We start from the raw sequence: 24,288 nt of genomic DNA on the forward strand, positions 1-24,288 counted from the left end.
TTATTATGTTTTATTGTTTCACTCTGTTTTATTATGTTTCACTATGTTTTATTATGTTTCACTATGTTTTATTATGTTTTATTATGTTTCATTATGTTTTATTATGTTTCACTATGTTTTATTATGTTTCACTATGTTTCACTCTGTTTTACTATGTTTCACTATGTTTTATTATGTTTTATTATGTTTCACTCTGTTTACTATGTTTTATTATGTTTAATTGTTTCACTATGTTTCACTATGTTTTATTGTTTCACTATGTTTCACTATGTTTTATTATGTTTCACTATGTTTCACTCTGTTTTACTATGTTTTATTATGTTTTATTGTTTCACTATGTTTCACTATGTTTTATTGTTTCACTATGTTTTATTATGTTTCACTATGTTTTATTGTTTCACTATGTTTTATTATGTTTTATTATGTTTCACTATGTTTTATTGTTTCACTGTTTCACTCTGTTTCACTATGTTTTATTATGTTTATTATGTTTCACTGTTTTATTATGTTTTATTGTTTCACTCTGTTTTATTATGTTTCACTCTGTTTTATTATGTTTCACTATGTTTCACTCTGTTTTATTATGTTTCACTATGTTTTATTATGTTTCACTATGTTTTATTATGTTTCACTATGTTTTATTATGTTTCACTATGTTTTATTATGTTTCACTATGTTTTATTATGTTTCACTCTGTTTTATTATGTTTCACTATGTTTTATTATGTTTCACTATGTTTTATTATGTTTCACTCTGTTTTATTATGTTTCACTCTGTTTTATTATGTTTCACTATGTTTTATTATGTTTCACTATGTTATTATGTTTCACTATGTTTTATTATGTTTCACTATGTTTTATTATGTTTCACTATGTTTTATTATGTTTCACTCTGTTTTATTATGTTTCACTATGTTTTATTATGTTTCACTATGTTTTATTATGTTTCACTATGTTTTATTATGTTTCACTATGTTTCACTATGTTTTATTATGTTTCACTATGTTTTATTGTTTCACTATGTTTTATTATGTTTCACTATGTTTCACTATGTTTTATTATGTTTCACTATGTTTTATTATGTTTCACTATGTTTTATTATGTTTTATTGTTTCACTATGTTTTATTATGTTTCACTATGTTTTATTATGTTTTATTGTTTCACTATGTTTTATTATGTTTTATTGTTTCACTATGTTTTATTATGTTTCACTATGTTTTATTATGTTTTATTATGTTTTATTATGTTTCACTATGTTTTATTGTGTTTCACTATGTTTTATTGTTTCACTATGTTTTATTATGTTTCACTATGTTTTATTATGTTTCACTATGTTTTATTATGTTTCACTATGTTTCACTATGTTTCACTCTGTTTTATTCTGTTTTATTGTTTCACTATGTTTCACTATGTTTCACAATGGTCACATTTGCGAGGGCCACATGATGCTGTCCAAAATAGAGCACACCGTGGGGAATAGAGTGTTATTAAAGCCATCATCTCTTGTTATGATGTCTCACCCCTCCAGTTCTCCGTTGCTCCTCTCCGGGGCTCCCCAGGACAGTAGTACTGAGGTGGGGGTGTCAGAGTAGAGGTGGGGGACCGGGACTCCCTCCGGTGGGGCAGCGGGGGTATGGAAGGACTGGGACTCCCCAGAGAGAGTACACCCTGCCGGGGTACAGGCCTCCACCTGACAGCACGACAGAGGACAATACAGTTAGACAGGCATAGACTTAATGTGTTGAATCATCAATCACACCAAACCATCCAGCCAGCCAGCCAGCCATCCATCCATCCATCCATCCATTACACCAAACCATCCATCCAGCCAGCCACCCATCCATCACACCAAACCATCCATCCATCCATCCATCCATCCATCACACCCAACCATCCATCCATCCATCCACCCACCCACCTATCCATCCATCCATCCATCCATCCATCCACCCACCCACCTATCCATCCATCCACCTATCCATCCATCACACCAAACCATCCTCCCACCCACCTGCAAGCTGTAGAGTTGGTAGGGCAGGAGGTTATATAGGCTGTAACTGGTAGTGTTGCCTGGTACTGTAGCAGTGCTGTGTGACAGGGACAGGGTGGAGGTGAGGTGGAGAGTGTAGTGGGTGATCCCCCCGTTGGGCTGGGCTGGGGGGGCCCAGGAGACTGACACACTATGCGACTGGAGGGCTGACACCACAGGGGGGTCCACGGGACCTGGACCTAGAGGGAAGGAGTGGGGGCAGGAGAGAGGGAAGGGAGAGAGAGAGAGAGAGAGAGAGAGAGACAAAACAGACAACAATAAACACAGGTTTAGAATGGTTCCCAAACTCCCTACTCTCGCTCTCATGATTGCCAACCTGATTGGTTTGATTTTTTCCTCAACACCCTACACATCAAACCCAGTCTGTCTACTAAGGTCTGGGACAGGTGTTACAAAACTACACTGAACAAAAATATAAACACAACATGTAAAGTGTTAGTACCATGATCCCAGAAATGTTCCATACATACAAAAAGCTTATTTCTCTCAAATTCTGTGCACCAATTTGTTTACATCCCTGTTAGTGAGCATTTCTCCTTTGCCAAGATAATCCATCCACCTCACAGGTGTGGCATATCAAGAAGCTGATTAAACAGCATGATCATTACACAGGTGCTGGGGACAATATAAGGTCACTCTAAAATGTGCAGTTTTGTCTCACAACACAATGCCACAGATGTCTCAAGTTTTGTGGGAGTGTGCAATTGGCATGATGACTGCCGGAATGTCCACCAGAGCTGTTGCCAGATAATTTAATGGTCATCTCTCTACCATAAATCACCTCCAACATCATTTTAGAGAATTTTACAGTACGTCCAACCGGCCTCACAACACGTACTGTACGGCGTCATGTGGACGAGTGGTTTGCTGATGTCAACGTTGTAAACAGAGTGCCCCATGGTGGCGGTGGGGTTATGGTATGGGCAGGTAAAAGCTACGGACAACGAACAAAATTGCATTTTATTGATGGCAATTTGAATGCACAGAAATACCATGACAAGATCCTGAGGCCCATTGTGAAGCCCATTGGGAGTCCCATTGTGAGACCCATTGTGAGGCCCATTGTGAAGCCCATTGTGAGGCCCATTGTGAAGCCCATTGGGAGTCCCATTGTGAGACCCATTGTGAGGCCCATTGTGAAGCCCATTGTGAGGCCCATTGTGAAGCCCATTGGGAGTCCCATTGTGAGACCCATTGTGAGGCCCATTGTGAAGCCCATTGTGAGGCCCATTGTGAAGCCCATTGGGAGTCCCATTGTGAGACCCATTGTGAGGCCCATTGTGAAGCCCATTGTGAGCACCCATTGTGAAGCCCATTGTGAAGCCCATCGGGAGTCCCATTGTGAGACCCATTGTGAGGCCCATTGTGAAGCCCATTGTGAGGCCCATTGTGAGGCCCATTGTGAAGCCCATTGTGAGGCCCATTGTGAGGCCCATTGTGAGGCCCATTGTAAGACCCATTGTGAAGCCCATTGGGAGTCCCATTGTGAGACCCATTGTGAAGCCCATTGTGAAGCCCATTGTGAGGCCCATTGTGAGGCCCGTTGTGAAGCCCATTGGGAGTCCCATTGTGAGACCCATTGTGAAGCCCATTGGGAGTCCCATTGTGAGACCCATTGTGAGGCCCATTGTGAAGCCCATTGGGAGTCCCATTGTGAGACCCATTGTGAGGCCCATTGTGAAGCCCATTGTGAGGCCCATTGTGAGGCCCATTGTGAAGCCCATTGTGAGGCCCATTTCTTTTAAGGTATCTGTGACCAAAAGATGCATACCTGTATTCCCAGTCATGTGAAATCCATAGATTAGGGCCTAATGAATACATTATAATTAACCGAGTTCCTCATATAAACTTTAGTGCAGTAAAATCGTTACATGTTGCATTTTAATTTTTGTTCAGTAAACATAATTTCTTGTTACAGTGACTATAGCCTTTTAGTGGAAAAGAACAAAGGAAAAAGAGGGATTATTATTTCCTCAATGTGGAAGGAAGGCCTTGTGCACTATGTGTGTGTGTGTGTGTGTGTGTGTGTGTGTGTGTGTGTGTGTGTGTGTGTGTGTGTGTGTGTGTGTGTGTGTGTGAATTATCATTTGACAACGGAACGTCAAGAGTGACATCACAAGGACAAACAGTGATTTGGAGGGCCCTATTCCTGGGATTAGAATCGAAGGCACAAACAGCGATGTGCAAATCAGCTCATTTAGCGAGTGTGAGGGGCCAGCAAAACGTTCGGGCTCGGCCACACAGCAAATTCTATTTATGGATTTATTCAATGGAGGTTATAGGCAGTGATATCAACTATGAGCTGGGGAGAGATGGCACTGAATCTGAGGAAATGTTGTAATCACTCAAGTATGTGACTGGCCATTTCCACTGAATGGCTACTTCCACACTTCCCACTGCCAAGCGCTCATGATACGGATTCCTTCACACACACACACACACACACACACACACACACACACACACACACACACACACACACACACACACACACACACACACACACACACACACACACACAAGGAATCCTTCACACGCTTCTAGTGTACGACAGCTCCGGTTATTTTCATAATTACACACAGGAATGCAGGCACACACACATTTACATCGATGTACAATATGCACACACACATATGTACACATACTGTCTTATCACAGGGTGAGCTGATGAAACAAGGGGCGATAACAAGGCTCTAAAGGCCTTAGTTTGCAGAAGCGCGACACAGCAGTAGACCTGCAGTCTAATTTGCACATGTTGTCCAGCAGCGACATATGACCGAATCCCACTCCAGACACATTCTCACGGTTTCCCCTCTACAACTACAGCCCTCTACATCTACATTCCTCACTGTCTAAATAAATATACAAATATGGAAGACCAACGAGTCTCCTCTAAAGGCCTTTCTCCATACCTGATGGTCAAATGCCGACCCTTCTACCTCCCGAGGGAGTTTTCAGCTGTCCTCATTTTGTATACATTCCACCTCAGGATAAAACATCCTGTCTTGTCGCCAGCGATTTTAATTCCGCGTCATTAAGACACGTGACGCCCAACTTCCATCAACACGTCTCCTTCGCAATTAGGGGTGATAAAGTCACTCCACCCACAAGCAAGCATTCAAGGCCCTCCCTCATCCGCTATTCGGCAAATCACTCTGTACTCCTGCTTCCTGTTTACAAGGAAGCATTGTCAACTTACACACAGCACTGACAAACACACTTACACCACCAGATATTATTTTCACAGTCCCCAGGTCCAGAACAAATTCAAGGAAATGTACAGTATTATACAGACCCATGAGTGCCTGGAACTCTCTTCCCTCTCAAAGAGTACAAGTGAACAACAAACTTGGTTTCTAAAAACAAATAAAGCAACGCCTCACGGCCCAACGCCTCTCCCCCATGTGACCTTCTTGTTGTGTGTATGTACTGACATGTACGTGGAACTCATAGATGCACACACACTACATGTTAATGCTTTTAAATGTATGTACACTACCGTTCAAAAGTTTGGAGTCACTTAGAAATGTCCTTGTTTTTGAAAGAAAAGCACATGTTTTGTCCATTAAAAGAACATCAAATTGATCAGAAATACAGTGCAGACATGGTTAAAGTTGTAAATGACTATTGTAGCTGGAAACGGCTAACTTTGAATATCTACATAGGCGTACAGAGGCCAATTACCATTAGCACTTCTGTGTTCCAATGACACGCTGTGTTAGCTAATGCTAGTTGATCATTTTAAAAAGCTAGTGGGAGGCCCTGGGGATCAACTGAGCAAGAGGACAAGTGTCTAGCTCGAGAAACAGACACCTCACAAGTCCTCAACTGGCAGCTTCATTAAATAGTACCCGCAAAGCACCAGTCTCAACGTCAACAGTGAAGAGGCGACTCCGGGATGCTGGCCTTCTAGGCAGAGTTGCAAAGATAAAGTCATATCTCAGACTGGCCAATAAAAAGGAAAGATTAAGATGGGCAAAAGAACACAGACACTAGACAGAGGCAACATCTCCTCTGCCACGCTGACCCTCAACACGGGGGCCCCACAGGGGTGTGTGCTTATTCCACTCCTGTACTCCTTGTTCACCCACGACTGGTGGCCACACGCGACTCCAACACCATCATCAATTTTGCATACGACACGATGGTGGTAGGCCTGATCACGTGATAGCAACCTCTCCCTCAAAGTCAGTAATACTCAGGAGCTGATCGCGGACTACAGAAAACAAGGGGGGGGGGTCTGCTGCAAGCACAACCCCATCCACATAGATGGAGTGGATAGTGTCGAGAGCTTCAAGTTGCTCAGTGTCCAAATCACTAAGGACTTAAAATGGTCCACTCACACGCACACAGTTGTGACGAAGGCACAACAGCGCCTCTTCCCCCTCAGGAGGTTGAAAGGGTTTGGCATGGGCCCTCAAATCATCAAAAAGTTCTACAGCTGCACCATTGAGAGCATCTTGACTGGCTGCATCACTGCTTGGTATGGCATATCTACCTCTATTGATATGTACATTTGCAACCTCACCATGTAAAAAAAGTGATGTAATCAAAGGTCAATGTTTACATTTTTTATGGGCTATGACAGTCTATTACAAATACATCTGACAGTACTTTTGTTTCAAGGAAGTATGTTTTGAAGTGACTGAAATGCACCAGAAAGGAAGTTCAGAAGATCATCAAGCAATCATTTTGTATGATATTCTGTGTAGAAACAACATTGTCCCAGTTTGGTCTTGTCCACTCTGTTCTAATAAGTATTGTGTGGATTGAGGGAAACAGAATACGTGTTCCTGAGAGTCTTCTTTTTCAGTGATGGGGTCATAATACACCACCTGACCAACCGTGCTCGTCGAACATCTCATTCCAAAATCATGGGCATTAATATGGAGTCTTTGCTGCTATAACAGGCTTTCCACTAGATGTTGGAACATTGCTGCGGGGACTTGCTTCATTCAGCCACAAGAGCATTAGTGAGGTCGGGCACTGATGTTGGAAGATTAGGCCTGACTCGCAGTCGGTCTTCCAATTCATCCCAAAGGTGTTCGATGGGGTTGAGGTCAGGGCAAGTCATGTTCTTCCACACCGATCTCGACAAACCATTTTTGTATGTACTTGGTTTTGTGCACGGGGCATTTTTGGGCCATATACAGCGTTCCTCATTGAGTTCCCTGAATTCCTATAGGACCTTGTAGTCATAGCAGATAATATTCACATTTTTCATCGACTCAGTGGGTTTTGTCCAACATGTCTCTGGACCTACTCACTGTCACAGTCATACTCTGGACCTAGTTTTGTCCCATGGAATAAATGTTGTGGATCTTAATGTTTTTCCTCATAATCCTGGACTATCGGACCACCATTTTATTACGTTTGCAATTGCAACAAAAAATCTGCTCAGTCCCCAACCAAAGAGCATCAAAAGTCGCGCTATAAATTCACAGACAACACAAAGATTCCTTGATGCCCTTCCAGACTCCCTCTGCCTACCCAAGGACGTCAGAGGACAAAAATCAGTTAACCACCTAACTGAGGAACTCAATTTAACCTTGCACAATACCCTAGATGCAGTTGCACCCCTAAAAAATAAAAAAAATTCCATAAGAAACTAGCTCCCTGGTATACAGAAAATACCCGCAAGCTTCCAGAAAATTGTAACGGAAATGGCGCCACACCAAACTGGAAGTCTTCCAACTAGCTTGGAAAGACGGTATCGTGCAGTATCGAAGAGCCCTCAATGCTGCTTGATCATCCTATTTTTCCAACTTAATTGAGGAAAATAAGAACAATTCAAAATGTATTTTCGATACTGTCGCAAAGCTAACTAAAAAGCAGCATTCCCCAAGTGAGGATGGTTTTCACTTCAGCAGTAGTAAATTCATGAACTTCTTTGAGGAAAAGATCATGATTATTAGAAAGCAAATTACGGACTCCTCTTTAAATCTGTGTATTCCTTCAAAGCTCAGTTGTCCTGAGTCTGCACAACTCTGCCAGGACCTAGGATCAAGAGAGACACTCAAGTGTTTTAGTACTATATCTCTTGACACAATTCTGAAAATAATCAGGGCCTCTAAAACTTCAAGCTGCATACTGGACCCTATTCCAACTAAACTACTGAAAGAGCTGCTTCCTGTGCTTGGCCCTCCTCTGTTGAACATAATAAACTGCTCTCTATCCACCGGATGTGTACCAAACTCACTAAAAGTGGCAGTAATAAAGCCTCTCTTGAAAAAAACAAACCTTGACCCAGATAATATGAAAAACTATCGGCCTATATCGAATCTTCCATTCCTCTCAAAAACTTTAGCAACTCACTGCCTCACCGCAAACTTTCTAATTTTAAACTCGGACAAAACAGAGATGCTTGTTCTAGGTCCCAAGAAACAAAGAGATCTTCTGTTGAATCTGACAATTAATCTTAATGGTTGTACAGTCGTCTCAAATAAAACTGTGAAGGACCTCGGCATTACTCTGGACCCTGATCTCTCTTTTTTTATTTTTTATTTTTTTAATTTTTTTTATTTCACCTTTATTTAACCAGGTAGGCTAGTTGAGAACAAGTTCTCATTTGCAACTGCGACCTGGCCAAGATAAAGCATAGCAGTGTGAACAGACAACACAGAGTTACACATGGAGTAAACAATTAACAAGTCAATAACACAGTAGAAAAAAAATGGACAGTCTATATACAATGTGTGCAAAAGGCATGAGGAGGTAGGCGAATAATACAATTTTGCAGATTAACACTGGAGTGATAAATGATCAGATGGTCATGTACAGGTAGAGATATTGGTGTGCAAAAGAGCAGAAAAGTAAATAAAAAAATAAAAAATAAAATAAAAAACAGTATAAAAACAGTATGGGAATGAGGTAGGTGAAAATGGGTGGGCTATTTACCAATAGACTATGTACAGCTGCAGCGATCGGTTAGCTGCTCGGATAGCTGATGTTTGAAGTTGGTGAGGGAGATAAAAGTCTCCAACTTCAGCGATTTTTGCAGTTCGTTCCAGTCACAGGCAGCAGAGTACTGGAACGAAAGGCGGCCAAATGAGGTGTTGGCTTTAGGGATGATCAGTGAGATACACCTGCTGGAGCGCGTGCTACGGATGGGTGTTGCCATCGTGACCAGTGAGCTGAGATAAGGCGGAGCTTTACCTAGAATGGACTTGTAGATGACCTGGAGCCAGTGGGTCTGGCGACGAATATGTAGCGAGGGCCAGCCGACTAGAGCATACAAGTCGCAGTGGTGGGTGGTATAAGGTGCTTTGGTGACAAAACGGATGGCACTGTGATAGACTGCATCCAGTTTGCTGAGTAGAGTGTTGGAAGCCATTTTGTAGATGACATCGCCGAAGTCGAGGATCGGTAGGATAGTCAGTTTTACTAGGGTAAGCTTGGCGGCGTGAGTGAAGGAGGCTTTGTTGCGGAATAGAAAGCCGACTCTTGATTTGATTTTCGATTGGAGATGTTTGATGTGAGTCTGGAAGGAGAGTTTGCAGTCTAGCCAGACACCTAGGTACTTATAGATGTCCACATATTCAAGGTCGGAACCATCCAGGGTGGTGATGCTAGTCGGGCATGCGGGTGCAGACAGCGATCGGTTGAAAAGCATGCATTTGGTTTTATTCGCGTTTAAGAGCAGTTGGAGGCCACGGAAGGAGTGCTGTATGGCATTGAAGCTCGTTTGGAGGTTAGATAGCACAGTGTCCAATGACGGGCCGAAAGTATATAGAATGGTGTCGTCTGCGTAGAGGTGGATCAGGGAATCGCCCGCAGCAAGAGCAACATCATTGATATATACAGAGAAAAGAGTCGGCCCGAGAATTGAACCCTGTGGCACCCCCATAGAGACTGCCAGAGGACCGGACAGCATGCCCTCCGATTTGACACACTGAACTCTGTCTGCAAAGTAATTGGTGAACCAGGCAAGGCAGTCATCCGAAAAACCGAGGCTATTGAGTCTGCCGATAAGAATATGGTGATTGACAGAGTCGAAAGCCTTGGCGAGGTCGATGAAGACGGCTGCACAGTACTGTCTTTTATCGATGGCGGTTATGATATTGTTTAGTACCTTGAGCGTGGCTGAGGTGCACCCGTGACCGGCTCGGAAACCAGATTGCACAGCGGAGAAGGTACGGTGGGATTCGAGATGGTCAGTGACCTGTTTGTTGACTTGGCTTTCGAAGACCTTAGATAGGCAGGGCAAGATGGATATAGGTCTATAGCAGTTTGGGTCCAGGGTGTCTCCCCCTTTGAAGAGGGGGATGACTGCGGCAGCTTTCCAATCCTTGGGGATCTCAGACGATATGAAAGAGAGGTTGAACAGGCTGGTAATAGGGGTTGCGACAATGGCGGCAGATAGTTTCATAAATAGAGGGTCCAGATTGTCAAGCCCAGCTGATTTGTACGGGTCTAGGTTTTGCAGCTCTTTCAGAACATCTGCTATCTGGATTTGGGTAAAGGAGAACCTGGAGAGGCTTGGGCGGGAGCTGCGGGGGAGGAGCTGTTGGCCGAGGTTGGAGTAGCCAGGCGGAAGGCATGGCCAGCCGTTGAGAAGTGCTTATTGAAGCTTTCGATAATCATGGATTTATCGGTGGAGACCGTGTTACCTAGCCTCAGTGCAGTGGGCAGCTGGGAGGAGGTGCTCTTGTTCTCCATGGACTTCACAGTGTCCCAGAACTTTTTGGAGTTGGAGCTACAGGATGCAAACTTCTGCCTGAAGAAGCTGGCCTTAGCTTTCCTGACTGACTGCGTGTATTGGTTCCTGACTTCCCTGAACAGTTGCATATCACGGGGCTATTCGATGCTATTGCAGTCCGCCACAGGATGTTTTTGTGCTGGTCGAGGGCAGTCAGGTCTGGAGTGAACCAAGGGCTGTATCTGTTCTTGGTTCTGCATTTTTTGAACGGAGCATGCTTATCTAAAATGGTGAGGAAGTTACTTTTAAAGAATGACCAGGCATCCTCAACTGACGGGATGAGGTCAATGTCCTTCCAGGATACCCGGGCCAGGTCGATTAGAAAGGCCTGCTCACAGAAGTGTTTTAGGGAGCGTTTGACAGTGATGAGGGGTGGTCGTTTGACTGCGGCTCCGTGGCGGATACAGGCAATGAGGCAGTGATCGCTGAGATCCTGGTTGAAGACAGCGGAGGTGTATTTGGAGGGCCAGTTGGTCAGGATGACGTCTATGAGGGTGCCCTTGTTTACAGAGTTAGGGTTGTACCTGGTGGGTTCCTTGATGATTTGAGTGAGATTGAGGGCATCTAGCTTACATTGTAGGACTGCCGGAGTGTTAAGCATATCCCAGTTTAGGTCACCTAACAGAACAAACTCTGAAGCTAGATGGGGGGGCGATCAATTCACAAATGGTGTCCAGGGCACAGCTGGGAGCTGAGGGTGGTCGGTAGCAGGCGGCAACAGTGAGAGACTTATTTCTGGAGAGAGTAATTTTCAAAATTAGTAGTTCGAACTGTTTGGGTATGGACCTGGAAAGTATGACATAACTTTGCAGGCTATCTCTGCAGTAGACTGCAACTCCGCCCCCTTTGGCAGTTCTATCTTGACGGAAGATGTTATAGTTGGGTATGGAAATCTCTGAATTTTTGGTGGCCTTCCTGAGCCAGGATTCAGACACGGCAAGGACATCAGGGTTAGCAGAGTGTGCTAAAGCAGTGAGTAAAACAAACTTAGGGAGGAGGCTTCTGATGTTGACATGCATAAAACCAAGGCTTTTTCGATCACAGAAGTGAACAAATGAGGGTACCTGGGGACATGCAGGGCCTGGGTTTACCTCCACATCACCCGCGGAACAGAGAAGGAGTAGTATGAGGGTGCGGCTAAAGGCTATCAAAACTGGTCGCCTAGAGCGTTGGGGGCAGAGGATAAGAGGAGCAGGTTTCTGGGCATGGTAGAATATATTCAGGGCATAATGCACAGACAGGGGTATGGTGGGGTGCGGGTACAGCGGAGGTAGGCCCAGGCACTGGGTGATGATGAGAGAGGTTGTATCTCTGGACATGCTGGTTGTAATGGGTGAGGTCACCGCATGTGTGGGAGGTGAGACAAAGGAGGTAACAGGGGTATGCAGAGTGGGTCTAGGGGCTCCATTGTGAACTAAAACAATGATAACTAACCTGAACAACAGTATACAAGGCATATTGACATCTGAGAGAGACATACAGCGAGGCATACAGTAATCAGTGGCATGTTTGTTTTACTCCATGTGTAACTCTGTGTCGTTGTATGTGTCGAACTGCTTTGCTTTATCTTGGCCAGGTCGCAATTGTAAATGAGAACTTGTTCTCAACTTGCTTACCTGGTTAAATAAAGGTGAAATAAAAAAAAATAAAATAAAAAAAATCACAGGTGTTGAATTTGGAAAGCTAGCTAAAAACAGTAGGCGAGGCTAATCCGCTAGCACAACAAACAGCAGGTAAAATGGCGTTGACTAGGCAACGGGGCCGACAGGTAAAACAAACAAGCAGAAAGGAGTACCGTGATTAATGGACAGTCCAGCGTGCGTCAGCTATGTAGCCAAGAGATCAGTGTCCAGGGGGCAGCGGTGGATGGGCAGGGAAGCTGGGCTGGCGAGTGTTATCCAGGTTTTAAAAAAACTAACAATGACTAAATAGCTTGTAGCTAGTTAGCTGGTTAGCATCTGGAGGTTCTTGAGTGTGTCATAAAAATAAGAGTAAAAGTAATAGCGATTCCGTATCACATTGGGTGAGGCAGGTTTCCGGAAGGTATAAACAAATTAAAAATCAAAAAGAGATAGAAAGTAAATGGGGTCAGAGAGTGATTGGGACGCGGTGGTTCAGACGGTTAGCAGGCCTGTGCTAACAAGCTAACAGTTCGTAGGCCCGAGCTAGACAAGGTAGCAGTTAGCGGACCGGAGCTTGACAAGCTAGCCGTTAGCAGGCCGAATTAGCAAGCAGGGAGATAGCGAGGGCTAGAGAGTTAACCTTTGGGGGACGTCGCGATGGGGTGAGTCTGTTTATTCCTCTTCATGCGGTGACATCGACAGACCGGTCGTGGGCCCGGGTAATTGTAGCCCAGGAGTATGCTACAGGTGCTGTAGTACGCTAGGTGAGCTGGAGATACAGCGATTCAGAAAGCTCGCGGGCCTTGGCCAGCAGATGGATCTTTGGCGATGTCGCAGCGGAAAAGCCTGTTGAAACCCCCCTCGGACGATTATGTCGGCGGACCAGTCGTGATGGATCGGCGGGGCTCCGTGTCGGCAGTAGAGGGTCCAGGCCAATTGGCAAAATAGGTATTGTTGGACCTCTTCGGCTAGTCGGGAGATGGGCTTAGCTCGAGGCTAGCTCAAGGCTAACTGGTGCTTGCTCTGGGACAGAGACGTTAGCCAGGAGTAGCCACTCGGATTGCAGCTAGCTAGATGCGATGATCCGGTGTAAAGGTTCAGAGCTTGCGGTAGGAATCCGGAGATGTGGTAGAGAAAAAGCAGTCTGATATGCTTTGGGTTGATGTCGCGCTGGTGTCCTAGTTAGCTTTGAAGACCGCTAGCAGTGGCTAGCTACTAGCTAGTAGCTAGTTAGCTGGCTAGCTTCTGATGAGGGTTCCGGTTCTAAAGTATAGAAAAAGCAGATCCGTACCACATTGGGTGATGCGGGTTGCAGGAGAGTATATTCAGCCTGTAGTTGGAAAGTGAGATTAAAATATGTACGAAATATATACAGAAAAAAACGAGGAAAAACTATATTTACACTATACAGGACGGGACAAGACAAAACACACGTCCGACTGCTACGCCATCTTGGCTCACAATGTGTTTTGACGAACATATCAAGACTGTTTCAAGGACAGCTTTTTTCCATCTACGTAACATTGCAAAAATCAGAAACTTTCTGTCCAAAAATGATAAATAAAAATTAATCCCTGCTTTTGTTACTTCTAGGTTAGACTACTGCCATGCTCTACTTTCCGGTTACCCGGATAAGGCATTAAATAAACTTCAGTTAGTGCTAAATACGGCTGCTAGAATCCTGACTAGAACCCAACATTTTTATCATATTACTCCAGGTCTACACTGGCATCCTGTCAAGGCAAGGGCTGATTTCAAGGTTTTACTGCTAACCTACAAAGCATTATATGGGCTTGCTCCTCCCTATCTCTCTGATTTGGTCCTGCCGTACATACCTACACGTATGCTACGGTCACAAGACGCAAGCCTCCTAATTGTCCCTAGAATTTCTAAGCAAACAGCTGGAGGCAGGGCTTTCGCCTATAGAGCTCCATTTCTATGGAATGGTCTGCCTACCCATGTGAGAGACGCAGACTCGGTCTCAACTTTTAAGTATTTACTGAAGGCTCATCTCTTCAGTGGGTCATATGATTGAGTGTAGTCTGGCCCAGGAGTGTGAAGGTGAACGGAAAGGCTCTGGAGCAACGAACCGCCCTTGCTGTCTCTGCCTGGCCGGTTCCCCTCTTTCCACTGGGATTCTCTGCCTCTAACCCTATTACAGGGGCTGAGTCACTGGCTTATTGGTGCTCTTTCATGCCGTCCCTAGGAGGGGTGCGTCACTTGAGTGGGTTGAGTCACTGATGTGATCTTCCTGTTTGGGTTGGCGCCCCCCCTTGGGTTGTGCCGTGGCAGAGATCTTTGTGGGCTATACTCGGCCTTGTCTCAGGATGGTAAGTTGGTGGTTGAAGATATCCCTCTCGTGGTGTGAGGGCTGTGCATTGACAAAGTGGGTGGGGTTATCACCTTCCTGTTTGGCCCTGTCCGGGGGTATCATCGGGTGGGGCCACAGTGTCTCCTGACCCCTCCTGTCTCAGCCTCCAGTATTTATGCTGCAGTAGTTTATGTGTCGGGGGGCTAGGGTCAGTTTGTTATATCTGGAGTACTTCTCCTGTCTTATCCGGTGTCCTGTGTGAATTTAAGTATGCTCTCTCTAATTCTCTATTTCTCTCTTTCTTTCTTTCTCTCTCTCGGAGGACCTAGGACCATGCCTCAGGACTACCTGGCATGATGACTCCTTGCTGTCCCCAGTCCACCTGGCCATGCTGCTGCTCCAGTTTCAACTGTTCTGCCTGCGGCTATGGAATCCTGACCTGTTCACCGGACGTGCTATCTGTCCCAGTGTCACGCCCTGGCCTTAGTTATCTTTGTTTTCTGTATTATGTTGGTTAGGTCAGGGTGTGACTTGGGGGATTTATGTGTTTTGCCTGGTCTAGGATTTTGTATGTTTATGGGGTGTTTTCTAGTCTAGGTAATTATGTAAGTCTATGGTTGCCTAGATTGGTTCTCAATTAGAGGCAGGTGTTTATTGTTGTCTCTGATTGGGAACCATATTTAGGCAGCCATGTTCTTTGGGTATTTTGTGGGTGGTTGTCTTCTGTTCTTTGGGTATTTTGTGGGTGGTTGTCTTCTGTCTTTGTGTCTATGCACGAGATAGGACTGTTTCGGATTTCACATTTGTTGTTTTGTATTTTGTAGTGTTCTCGTTTATCGTCTATATTAAACATGTTGAACTCTAACCACGCTGCATTTTGGTCCTCCTCTCCTTCGACGGAAGAAAACCGTTACACCCAGACCTATTATTCGACCATGCTGGTCATTTATGAACATTTGAACATCTTGGCCATGTTCTGTTATAATCTCCACCCGACACAGCCAGAAGAGGACTCATAGCCTGGTTCCTCTCTAGGTTTCTTCCTAGGTTTTGGCCTTTCTAGGGAATTTTTCCTTGCCAATGTGCTTCAACACCTGCATTGCTTGCTGTTTGGGGTTATAGGCTGGGTTTCTGTACAGCACTTTGAGATATCAGCTGATGTACGAAGGGCTATAAAAATACATTTGATTTGATTGTTATGCTGAAACAAGAAATGGCCTTCCCCAAACTTTTGTTGGAAGCACAGAATCATCTAGAACGTCATTGTAAACTGTAGCGTTAAGATTTCCCTTTACTGGCCTAACCCAAAAAATGAAAAACAGCCCCAGAACATTATTCCTCCACCACCAAAATTTACAGTTGGCACTATGCATTTGGGCAGGTAGTGTTCTCCCGGCATCCGTGAAACTCAAGATTCCAGATAGTGAGGTGTGATTTATCACTCCAGAAAACGTGTTTCCACTGCTCCAGAGTCCAATGGCAGTGAGCTTTACACCACTCTAACCGAAGCTTGGCATTTTGCATACTTTTGTATATAATATTTAGTGTCTTTTGTAGCTTAAACCGTTCAAAAGAAAGAGACATTTGTATGAAGAAAGAAGAAATGGCTGTTTATTACAACCACATCTAGCGGCTACCAGAGGTTACTTACAAAACTAAATAAACAATATATCTCGCATTTTCAAATCAGGCGACCCCTAGTTTGTGAAACGCTGGTCTAAGGAGCCTTTTAGAGTTGCAAAATTCATGAAACATTCAATAAATGTCCTGGTTTTCAAGAAATCCTGGTTGGAGGATTCCAGACTTCCGGCTTATTCCCTACTGATTTCGGGGTAAACCAATGGATTTATTGAAAATTCCGGGAATTTTGCAACCCAAGTCTTTACCCTTCTTCATTCCCTCTCCTCTCCTCCTGCTTTCACATTTAAAAAGAAGGAATATGTCAACCATGGAAATAGTGGATTTTTCCTCCTTCCTTGTCTATCTGTCTGTGTCTTTCTTGTGTCCTCCCTCGTTACCGGAAGCAGGTAGCCTAGTGTTTAGAGCGTTGGGCCAGTAACCAGCAGGTAGCCTAGTGGTTAGAGCGTTGGGCCAGTAACCAGCAGGTAGCCTAGTGGTTAGAGCGTTGGGCCAGTAACTAGCAGGTAGCCTAGTGGTTAGAGCGTTGGGCCAGTAACCAGCAGGTAGCCTAGTGGTTAAAGCGTTGGGCCAGTAACTAGCAGGTAGCCTAGTGGTTAGAGCGTTGGGCCAGTAACCAGCAGGTAGCCTAGTGGTTAGAGCGTTGGGCCAGTAACCAGCAGGTAGCCTAGTGGTTAGAGCGTTGGGCCAGTAACCAGCAGGTAGCCTAGTGGTTTGAGCGTTGGGCCAGTAACCAGCAGGTAGCCTAGTGGTTAGAGCGTTGGGCCAGTAACCAGCAGGTAGCCTAGTGGTTAGAGCGTTGGGCCAGTAACTAGCAGGTAGCCTAGTGGTTAGAGCGTTGGGCCAGTAACCAGCAGGTAGCCTAGTGGTTAGAGCGTTGGGCCAGTAACCAGCAGGTAGCCTAGTGGTTAGAGCGTTGGGCCAGTAACCAGCAGGTAGCCTAGTGTTTAGAGCGTTGGGCCAGTAACCAGCAGGTAGCCTAGTGGTTAGAGAGTTGTGCCAGTAACCAGCAGGTAGCCTAGTGGTTAGAGCGTTGGGCCAGTAACCAGCAGGTAGCCTAGTGGTTAGAGCGTTGGGCCAGTAACTAGCAGGTAGCCTAGTGGTTAGAGCGTTGGGCCAGTAACCAGCAGGTAGCCTAGTGGTTAGAGCGTTGGGCCAGTAACCAGCAGGTAGCCTAGTGGTTAGAGCGTTGGGCCAGTAACCAGCAGGTAGCCTAGTGTTTAGAGCGTTGGGCCAGTAACCAGCAGGTAGCCTAGTGGTTAGAGAGTTGTGCCAGTAACCAGCAGGTAGCCTAGTGGTTAGAGCGTTGGGCCAGTAACTGAAAGGTTGCTAGATTGAATCCCCGAGCTGACAAGGTAAAAATCTGTTGTACTGCTCCTGAACAAGGAAGTTAACCCACTGTTTCTAGGCCGTCATTGTAAATAAGAATTTGTTCTTTAACTGGCTTGCCTAGTTGAACAAAGGTTAAATAAAAAATGACCTTTTCTCCACTCTTCCATTCTCCCTTTCTCTCTCCCTCCACCCTACCTGATTTGATTGATATTTCTGTCCCATGCTCTGAAGGTAATGTTTTCCTCCCCCATTTACATGCGACTGTACTGGGGTAATGGTCCCACACACACACACACACAGTAGCAGGGTAATGGTGCTTCAGCAAGGGCAGGCGGATCAAGGTGATTGAGCGTGCTCAGAGCGTGCTGCGTTGCTAAGCGCTAACGTTAACTGCTAAAAGCTCCCCCAGATGGCACCGGGACCAGAGGGGGGGATAGGGGGAGGTAACCTCGCCATCACCGTAGCTCACCCTCACCCAGTACTAACTGTTCCCCGGGCGCCAAAGACATGGATGTCGATTAAAGCAGCCCTCCGCATCTCTCTGATTCAGAGGGATTGTGTTAAATGCAAAAGACACACTTCAGTTGAATGCATTCAGTTCTACAACTGACTAGGTATCCCCCTTTCCCTTTCCCTAAACCTTACCTCTCCTCCCTCCCTCCCTCCCTCTCCCCTCCCCTACTATAACCCACCTCACACCCTCTTCTCACCCTAGATGACACCGCTCTCACCCATCTTTCTACGGGGAGATGCCCAACACCTAACTCTGACACACACCCTTTCCTGACCCATCTTGTAACTTATTTGTGATTCCAGCCCTTGTCTGTGCATGTGTTTAACTGAACGTGTGTAACTGAACGTGTATAACTGAACGTGTATAACTGAACGTGTGTAACTGAATGTGTGTAACTGAATGTGTGTTACTGAATGTGTGTAACTGAACGTATGTGATTCAAGTGTTTTTCAGTGCCTAGCTGCGTTCCAGTGTAGATTTGTGTGTCAGGGCTGTGTGGTGCAGGGCTCCCTACTAGCTTCCTTCCTAGCTTCCCTCCTAGCCTCCCTCCTAGCCTACTTACTAGTCTACCTACTAGACTCCTTACTAGTCTCCCTACTAGTCTCCCTACTAGCCTCCTTACTAGTCTCCTTACTAGCCTCCTTATGAGTCTCCCTACTAGCCTCCTTACTAGTCTTCCTACAAGCCTCCTTACTTGTCTCCCTCCTAGCCTCCCTCCTAGTCTCCCTACTAGTCTCTTTCCTAGCCTCCCTCCTAGACTCCCTACAAGCCTCCTTACTAGTCTCCCTCCTAGCCTCCCTATTAGCCTCCTTACTAGTCTCTTTCCTAGCATCCTTACTAGTCTCCCTCAAAGCCTCCCTACTAGACTCCTTCCTAGTCTCCCTCCTAGCCTCACTACGTCTCCCTACTAGCCTCCTTACTAGTCTCTTTCCTAGCCTCCCTCCTAGCCTCCTTACTCGTCTCCCTCCTAGCCTCCTTACTAGTCTATTTCATAGCCTCCTTACTAGTCTCCCTACAAGTCTCCTTACTAGTCTCACTACTAGCCTCCTTACTAGTTTCTTTCCTAGCATCCTTACTAGTCTCCCTCAAAGCCTCAAAGCCTCAAAAATAACTTTTTGAATTCAATGAATTGCATGCATGTGTGTAAGCTTGGGAATTGTTAAATGAATGTGCATGCATGATTTAGTGAGTAAGTAGGCGGGGGCTGTGAACTTCGCTGGTGTCGGGTGTGTTATTCGGCATGTTGGGCGCAGGGCTGCAGTTACCTGCTTATAAGGTCTGAATAGAATAAGTAATTATAGAAATCCTACGATACCGCTTCAAAATATTTAGCTGAAGGACTGTAATGGGTAGGCTACTTTATTGAGTAGATAGTAGATAGGGAAATATTCGTGGATACCGCTCTATGAAAGAGGTCTGAAACGGACGGATATTTAGAACACAGGAAGAACGCTGGCCTGATTGTGCGACGTTCAACTGAAAAAGGAAATCCTGCGAATATAAAACGCTCCGTCTAGCTAAACAGGGGTTTATAAATCAGTAGGTCGCGCCACGATATTGCTCTAACGTAGAATAAAGATCAATACGGGGTGGACAGTAGTCTCGTCATGTCGTAAAATCCTATAGGATAATACCAGCTTATGTAGAGGAAGTGTATTAAGCTAGGGGATAAACTATAGGTCGTTTTTAGGTAAAAACGAAGGGTATGCGTGAAAAATCCTATAGGATAATACCAGTTTATGTAGAGGAAGTGTATTAAGCTAGGGGATAAACTATAGGTCGTTTTTAGGTAAAAACGAAGGGTATGCGTGAAAAATCCTATAGGATAATACCAGTTTATGTAGAGGAAGTGTATTAAGCTAGGGGATAAACTATAGGTCGTTTTTAGGTAAAAACGAAGGGTATGCGTGAAAAATCCTATAGGATAATACCAGCTTATGTAGAGGAAGTGAATTAAGCTAGGGGATAAACTATAGGTCGTTTTTAGGTAAAAACGAAGGGTATCCGTGAAAAATCCTATAGGATAATACCAGCTTATGTTGAGGAAGTGAATTAAGTTAGGTAATAAACTGTTTTGTTTTTAGGTAAAAACAAAAAGGATTGAATGAATGCTGTAATATAATTCTTTGTGATGAATGAGCAGATTAGAAAGAAGAGGAAGAACAGGCTGTGTGTCTGTGACCAACTGGGAATGCGCAGGCCTCTCTGACAGTTAACTAAGTATAATTTGAGAAAGAGAGCGCATTTAACTCTCACTGCGAAATAGGAAGAAATAACTTAAAAATATACAGATAGACTAAAATATACTGGTTAAAATAAATCTAGGCGGTCTAGAATAAAGTGAGAAGTCTAGAATACATATTAAAAATATCACGAGCCCCGTAAACGAAATAGGAGGCTGCAATTTAAAAATAGGAATTAAACAGTAAAATAGGCTAAGAGAGAAAATAGCAAGCGGATAAATAGAGAGATAAGAAAGTGCATTACATTATAAATAAGCTGAATTAGAAGGAAAATTATATGAAATAGGATTTAATATACTGAATAAAGTTAAAGTAATAGTATAAGCAAAGATAGAAACACAGTGATATTTGAGGTGCTGTACTAGAATAAGACATTAAGGCTTCTGTAAAATTCAGTAATACAGTTGTAGACATTATAGAATAGGTTTTACTAGGGGTATTAAGTGATGTGACTAAATAAATTATTATTTGAGAAAGTAGGGTAGACCTGCCTTGGGAAATAGTAAATAAAGTGTATGCGATGGGAGTGTTTAGGGGAAATAAATAGTGGCATGGAAACAAACGGACTGTTTCTCCCTGGAATATAGAGATAGCGAAATGTGATAAAGCCATAGAGACGCTGAAAGACGCGAACGTTAATTAAGCTTAACTTACCAGCGTTTTAATGTTAATTAACATCGAAATGCATTACGATGGGGGAAGCGTAAGAAGATGTAGATCAGGGCTAACTAATGTGGGGGAACTTGAGTGTAAGATGACACTGGAATGCGGTAGCACCCTTTTCAAAAGAACAACAACTAATCGTTTTAAGGTTAGTACGAATGGAATTTTCACCAAGCGGTGTATAGTCTCTGATTGATCAATAAGTGGTTCATAGAGAGTATGTGATGAAATACGTACTAGATCACGTTTTACCTAACTTCTAGTAAGGTACCGATGTAATTTACAAATAGCCCCACTTGGAGTCGTTTTGCATTAAAATGGCGGTTTCAATGGTGATTGAATGTGTGGAGAAGTTGTTCAAAATGCGGAGAATAAACGTATATGAAGGATTGCAGAACGTGGTGAAGGTGGTTGGAAGAAGAGCAAATTGTAGTGTATGGGTGTTTTCAATTTCTAAGGGTAGCATACAGATGGCCGAGCAGGGAGGAATTGTGCGTTCGGTGCATGCTTGGGAAAAGTGAGGGGATGTTAGTATGTGTGGTACTGTTGGCTTGCTGATTTAGAGGGTGGCATGGTGAATGTTGACGAAATGTACATTTCTTTTCCAGAGAAAAGGGGTTACATTTTCAATGGTTTTTTCAATTCAGTTTCAGATTGGGTATGCAGAAGGATGGAAATGTTTGTGGTTAAGTTGTTTCTAAAGAAAGAAGAGTGAAAACATTATAATGGTGTCAAATGCCCTGAACCCTAAGAATTTCCCGTGAAGACTGATCAACTTCACTAGAAATTGTTGGAACAGGTGGGATTTAATTATAAAATGATTGAGCAATACCAGTCTCTATTCAAAGTGTACCATTACTTTGAAATTCCATTATATCCTTGGGAAAAGGATGAAGAGTTGTAATCTTGAATTGACTAGTTATTCAAATAGGTTTATTTTTATTTAACATGGGGTTATAGGAGAAAATATCAGTTCCCTGGGGTTATGGTCTTTGGGTAAGTACAAAATGTGCTTTGTTCTTTCTGCATTTAAAATGGAAAAATATGTTAACAAGGGATAACAGTTATGTCAAATAGTTTATTGAGTTAGGATTCTCTGCAAGGGTTATGTTGATAACTACATAATCTGTAGCTCATCTGAGAGATTGCCAGTAGAATAAGGGAGTTATCATGGAATGTGATTATCACCACAACAAGTGTGTGTGGAACTCAAACCCACCCTACTGGCTGAATAGTGTGGGACAACTTTGTCTGATGACCTGTGAACTGTATCTGGAATGATATGTGTCTGGGAGAAGAAAGACTAAAGGGGATTGGGATAATGACCTTATAGTACCAGGTCACTCATGACAGAAAAACAGAGGCAAAAAGGCGCATGGTAAAATAGATACTACTGGTACTAAAAGTTTTTAGTATAATGTTAATTATTAAAGGGATGATGTATTATATTGAGTAGGTAAAATTTAAGTTAAAGTAAACACTAAGGACTGTTATCCTGAATATTGGATTGGACAATTTATAAACAACATTTAGTTATGTTTTGAATATAGGAAAACTCTGGAAACTAATCCTGAGACAGGTTGATTGACAGGACTTGCAGAATATTAGATTATTTTATTTTACAAATAGTGGTAATTTATTGCAAATATGCAGTTATTATAATTAACTTTACTATTTTTCTTGTTCAGTCAATTTATTTTTGTTTTGAGGAAAATAAGAGTCTGAGGGGAGACTGATATAAATTGACTAAAAATGATTTGAGAATGTTTAAGTATGTATCAAACTATGGAAGGAAATTAGAAGTAGTGACTTATGTGTTATGGTACCCAAGGGGGGTGTTATTTCTAGAAACAAGGTATATTGATAGACAAGATAATTCACAGAAAAGGAAGGACAGTTGGTCTTGTAAGGGTATAGGGACAATTCTAAAAATAAATAGAACATTACACATACCTCGATTATGGTAAAAGTAATAAGTAGTGGCATTCTGAAGAAGCTTAGGACTTAGTTTGGTTAGGATTGGATATTCTTCCAACTAGAAAACACTTGACTGATTACATGCAATTCTCACAGCAGTTGCTGTAGGGACCTTAATTTGGCTATCATTATGAATATTTTTGTGGCAAGAGGCCAGGTATTTGAGACAGAATGTTTACATAACAAAGTGTTTACATAGGGCTGTTATTTAAGAAAGTCTGTTGTCAGGAAATAACCCATGTGTTAGTGTATGTCCCCAGGGAAAAAAACAGCACATAAGAGGCCAGATGGAAGGGCATGGGCTGAATTCTGGAGACTGAGTGTACATCAAGATACACCAGGCTGGGGATATACTTCTTACAGCACCTGCAGTGGTAAAGATCGCTATGGCTCTCTTTGATGGGTGCATAAGTTTCACAAGAAGTAAGGTCCAGCTGAATAATGGGTGAGCTTGAAAACACCATGACAGAGGACGTGAAACAAAACAAAAGAGAGAGAGAGAGAGAGACTAGATTATACTGTAGACATACTGGGTTGAGTTTGGGGGTTATTTGTTTTATTTGATAATGTATCATGTGAATAAGGATAGATATTAGGGTAGTTGTACTCTAAACCACATGTTGAAGGCTCGATGTGGAAGCCCATTCAGTGTTGAATTAATTCAAGAAGAAATAATGTTGATTAAGGTTATGCACATGCTTATCAGTTGATATAGAGCAAATGGGGAACTAAGTAAAAAATGACATGATTTGGGAACACCTCTCAGAACCTGCGGCCGAAAGGGGAAGACTGTAAAAAGCACGAGGAAGCTAATTAGGGCCTCCATTTTTGTGGAGTCCAGCAGAAAAATATCCTGGAAGCATAGAGTCAGGTGAAGAGAGAGTGGGAATTGTCATGGTCTTAGATTTCAGTATTTATGAATACAGTCATGCATAACACATAACATTGTCAATACTGTTATGTTGTGTCTTTTGTTTTCCAAGTCTTTTGTTTAGGAAACCAGATGGAGAAAGGTTCTCCAGCTTCAGCTGGAATGTCAGTTTGTGTGATGAGTGATGGAAGTAAGAGAATGTATGGTGTAATCGTAGAACAGAGGCCATAAGTCTTTAAGTATGAATGCCCCACAGAAAGAAGGCAGAAACCTGACCCAGGACGAGATGTTCCACATCTGATGATCTAAGGGGACCAGAAGGACCTCTCCCAGTGATACCAGGAGATCCAGTCTACGTTCGAGTATTCC

At 43.5% G+C, this 24,288-nt stretch overlaps 1 protein-coding gene across 1 annotated transcript in view; it reads right to left on the minus strand.

Annotated features, from left to right (window-relative positions):
• The window catches only part of ush2a (Usher syndrome 2A (autosomal recessive, mild)), a 458,847-nt gene that overhangs the window by 140,115 nt on the left and 294,444 nt on the right, over window positions 1-24,288 (minus strand). The window contains 2 exon segments of the mRNA XM_065004287.1: window positions 1,521-1,690; window positions 2,012-2,229. Coding sequence (XP_064860359.1) covers window positions 1,521-1,690; window positions 2,012-2,229 — 388 coding nt within the window.

Source organism: Oncorhynchus nerka, linkage group LG18 (genome assembly GCF_034236695.1).
Source record: "Oncorhynchus nerka isolate Pitt River linkage group LG18, Oner_Uvic_2.0, whole genome shotgun sequence".
NCBI lineage: Eukaryota > Metazoa > Chordata > Actinopteri > Salmoniformes > Salmonidae > Oncorhynchus > Oncorhynchus nerka.